The sequence below is a fragment of the Stegastes partitus genome, unplaced genomic scaffold (genome assembly GCF_000690725.1).
Source record: "Stegastes partitus isolate 25-593 unplaced genomic scaffold, Stegastes_partitus-1.0.2 Scaffold1257, whole genome shotgun sequence".
Taxonomy (NCBI): Eukaryota; Metazoa; Chordata; class Actinopteri; family Pomacentridae; genus Stegastes; species Stegastes partitus.
In genome coordinates, this window is record NW_007578988.1 from 161,238 (window position 1) to 165,604 (window position 4,367).

The 4,367-nt window shown below is 39.9% G+C and overlaps 1 protein-coding gene across 1 annotated transcript in view; it reads left to right on the forward strand.

Annotated features, from left to right (window-relative positions):
* The window catches only part of LOC103369231 (microfibril-associated glycoprotein 4-like), a 5,734-nt gene extending 1,633 nt beyond the window's left edge, over nucleotides 1–4,101 (forward strand). Inside the window, exons 3-6 of the mRNA XM_008297893.1 lie at nucleotides 1,882–2,073; nucleotides 2,923–3,019; nucleotides 3,397–3,564; nucleotides 3,670–4,101. Coding sequence (XP_008296115.1) covers nucleotides 1,882–2,073; nucleotides 2,923–3,019; nucleotides 3,397–3,564; nucleotides 3,670–3,944 — 732 coding nt within the window. The 3' untranslated portion in view covers nucleotides 3,945–4,101. The remainder of the gene's footprint in view (nucleotides 1–1,881; nucleotides 2,074–2,922; nucleotides 3,020–3,396; nucleotides 3,565–3,669) is intronic.
* The last annotated feature ends 266 nt before the right edge of the window (nucleotides 4,102–4,367 follow it).

The following is a 4,367-nucleotide window of genomic DNA, read 5'->3' on the forward strand; positions in this document are numbered from 1 at the left end:
GTAGTGAATGTGAATGTGAGTGTCCCCTGCCTTCACCCTAAGTCAGCTGGGATAGGCTCCAGCCCCCCCGCGACCCTAATGAGGATTAAGCGGTGTATAGATAATGGATGGATGGATGGATGGATAGTTCCTGAGATGTTGTCGTTCAAACAGCCTCAAATTAAAGTGTGTGAAAAAGCAGGACTTCCTTTAAAGACGTGATCTGGTGCGCTGGGTTTTGAGGTCTAACTGTCCTGCAGAGCCTCCACAGGTCAGCTTTAAAGAGACGACAAAGTGGTGCAGTAATCCAATCAGCGTGCTCGGAGTTCACTGCAGGACCTGAACACCTAAAGATAGGAATCTATTCTTCAGCGGCTCACAGTCAGACACCAGCCAGCAGATTACAGGTCGATCCTCCCGTTGACGTCTCCGTGAACTTGACCGAGTCCAGCCTGATGCATGAAGATGCATGAACGTCTTCATGCTTCAGTCTGGTGAACGTGCACAACAACGTCTCAGTGCCGCCACGTCCACGTTTAAAAACAGCCAAACTGAGCAGTTTGATGGTCAAACACGGGAAAAGAACAAAAGTCCAATTTATCATGATACACATTTTTCACATTCTGTTCTGGTTGTTTTGACTCAAAATGTGAACTTTTTTTGTTCCCATAATGTTTTTAGATATTATCGGTCTTATTGAACAAAATCAGCATTATAACATTAATAACAATTATTATTATTATTATTATTACATTATGTTACATATTTCAATCCTTAATATGCACATTTTATTTGTAAAATAAATAAAATAAAACAATTTTAGCTGATTTAAATACGGTAAAACTGGTGCAATTTTATAGTCACACAATGTGAAAGAAAATTACTATTTGCAAAAATACTAATATTTGATGTATGTGGATATTTACCTTTTTACCATCAATATGTAAAATAACAGTTAAATACAAATGACCCTTTTTAAATCCTTAATATACAAAATTGTTCTTTCAAATATGGAAAATATGGATTGAAATAATTTAAATACAGTAAAAATAGTACAATGTTATGATCACATATTGTAAAAGAACAAATTATTATATGTAAAAATACAGATTTCCACTGTGGTAGTAAATTTATTCTATTTTTTTTTACAGTCAACATGTAAATTATTACTTTTTAATATATATATATATTAAATTTTATCTTTTTTATACTATATTATATTTTTTAGTAATTGAACAAAACAGAAAAATTTGCAAAATAACTGTTTTGAAATCATTAGTATTCACAATTTTTCTCTTAAATAACAGCAAATATCTGTAAAATAATATCTTTTTAAAAACTAATTTAAACACAGTAAAAATACTGGTATTTCATGGTCACACATTATAAAAAAACTGAATCACTCTTTATAAAAATACAGATTTTTTTATGTGGTTGTTCTTCGTGTCCAACATGTAACTAATTACTTTTTTCTTTATTTTGTACTTAATTAGATATTATCTGAAATTTAACAAAAACAAGAAAAGTCCTCTTCAAACCTTAATACACAAAAATATCTGTAAAATAATTCTATTATTATTATAAAACTGTGATGTTCTGGTCAAACATCCTGAAAGAACAAATTCATATTTGTTATTATTTACAGTAACTTTCCTTTTATTATTGTCTTTTCTTTAGTGTTTTTTTTTTTTGAGAGGACTCAAATGTACCTGTAACACTATTTGCTGGGGCTTTGCTAGTCGTTATCTGTTATTTAACAAAACAGAGACAATCTGTAAACTATCAGTAGATTTTCCACACTTTACCACCGACTGTGACGCCCTGAACCTGTGTGAGGCTGCAGGTCTCTGGGGAATAAAGCCGGATGCGATTCATTCTTGTGTTTTTCTGTCTCTGCTGCAGCTCAGAGTCGTGCTAGCGTTGCTGCTGCCGCTCGCTGCTCGTCCGTCCCCGCTGCCCTTCGACTGCAGCGACGTCTACAGAGCCGGGTCGGGCCTGGACGGCGTTTACACCATCTACCCTGCAGGCAGCACCTCACCTGTGCAGGTGTACTGCGACATGAGCAAGGACGACGCTTCTGCAGAGAAGTGGACGGTGGGTGAGGACGGAGGAAACAGACAAGCTCATCCAACTTAGTAATAATTGCTCGGTTTTGGTCTCACGAGGGGAAATATGGGACCGCTTGGCTGCTAAATGTTAAAAAGGCTGCATATAAATGTGAGTTTTATCCCCGAACGCAGCTCCTGGACACCGATGGGAACTCAAGAATGAAGCAAAACTATGAAATCGCCAGACGTCAAACCAAAGCAATCAGCAGAAATATTGTGAAATATGAAGTAAAACATGTGATTGTTCGGCTGCTAGATGTCCGAAAGCTCGACTCTCTTTTCTCAGATTCCAAACAATCTGAGTTTTATCCCTGAAAACACCTTCTGGGAACCGATGGGAACTCAAGAACGAAGCAAAACTGTAAAAACAATGAGCCGGAAAACGCAGAAATGTTCCGTGCATAACAAGTTTAATTCAATGCTGACTCTTGTGTTTGGTCTCATTGAGGGAAATACGTCACTGCTCAGCTGCTAAATGCTTCACTGTGTCGACCAAAAGTTTAGTCACTGATAAAACCAGCATCTGGACACCGATGGGAACTCGAGAATGACACAAAACTCAGACGTAAAACCAAAAACGATGAGCAGAAAATGTTCCCCACGTGACACATTAATGAATTATTAACTCAATGATTTGCTCGGTTTTGGTCTCTTGAAGTGTCTGTAAACGCTGCACTATGTCCACCTTCCTCACTCTAACTAAATGTGAGTTTTGCCGCTGAAATCCGTTTCTGGAAACCAGCTGGAGAAAGTAGCACCACACTGTCATCTTTGCTACTACATTCATTTCTCTCTCACTGACGTTTGTGTTTGTTGGATTTCTGTCTGAAACCAGGTCATTCAGAGGAGACAGGACGGCACAGTGAACTTCTACATGAAGTGGGATCACTACAAGGCCGGATTTGGCAGCGCTGCTGGAGAGTACTGGCTGGGTGCGACACAAATTATTTATAAAGGAGCGAAGCTGCTTCTGCTGCAGTTGGTTGAATTACAAATATTTACAACCCGTTCACAGATGTTTACAGATGTGGTGAAGATTGAGAACGCTTTGCTCCTGTATGGTTTGGTCACTGATATGCATGTTCGGCCTGATTAATCAGAGGCAATAACGGATCAGCATGCCTACTGTAGACATATGAAGTCATGTTTTTCCTAGTTTAGATGTTGTAGTACGACTTGATCGCTTCAAATAAAGTCGACGTCGGTCGGTACGCGGGGCGATGCACAAACCCAGATGTTGGCCTCAACGCCGCCCACTCGAGCGTCTAACCAGAAGATTGATTTCCGATGTTCCCCGATGATCTTTCAGGCCTGGAGACGATGCACCTGCTGACCAGATCCAAGCCCTACGAGCTGCAGGTCGACATGGAAGACTTTGAGGGTCAGAAAGTCTTTGCCCAGTACGCTTCCTTCTCGGTGGGTCCAGAGTGGGACGAATACAAGCTACATCTGGGGCCCTTCCTCAAGGGGGCAGCAGGTTGGACACTGTTTCTGCCTTTTTTTTTACGCTATTATGTCATTTTAGAATCCTTTTTAAAGGTTTGTAGAGCTTGTATTGAGCAGCGTTTCTTTGCCCCATTAGGAGACTCCCTGAGTTATCACAACGGGTGTAATTTCACCACCACCGACAAAGACCAAGACACGCATAACTCCAACTGCGCCAGGCTGGCCTACGGAGCGTTCTGGTACGGGGCGTGCTTCCACTCCAACCCCAACGGCATCTACACCTGGGGGCCTTCGCCGCACGCAGCCGGCGTGCAGTGGAAAACTTTCAAAGGCCTCGAATACTCCGTAAAAACCATGATAATGAAGATTAGACCAGCTGCTCCTGTGATAGGATCCAGCGTGCTCCGCTGACAGAGTCTTGTGCTTATTCGTAGTTGATGGAAATGTTCTCCGTTTGCTGGATCGTAGTTTTAGGCAAATGGATGAGGTCGGGATTAGAAACAAGGAAGTAGAGAGAACTTAAAAAACGTCTGTGATAGACTTAAAACACCATAAACCATTAAAAAAATAAAAATGTAAAAGTTGAATTTCTCTGATTATTTGTTGTTTTATATAAAATTAACTTTTAATCATTTTTTTGTTACCGACACTGTAAAGAAATGGTCATTATAGCCCTCTGAGTCACCATCAGCTTCACAATTTCACCGACGAGCGAGTTTTAACTGACTCTTGTTGGTATAAAGAGAATATTTTTGGCCTTTTTTTTTTTCAATGAAGCATGTAGAATAAAGTGCTTTTGATGAAATATCGCAATTTTAAGCGCAGGTTTGGTCG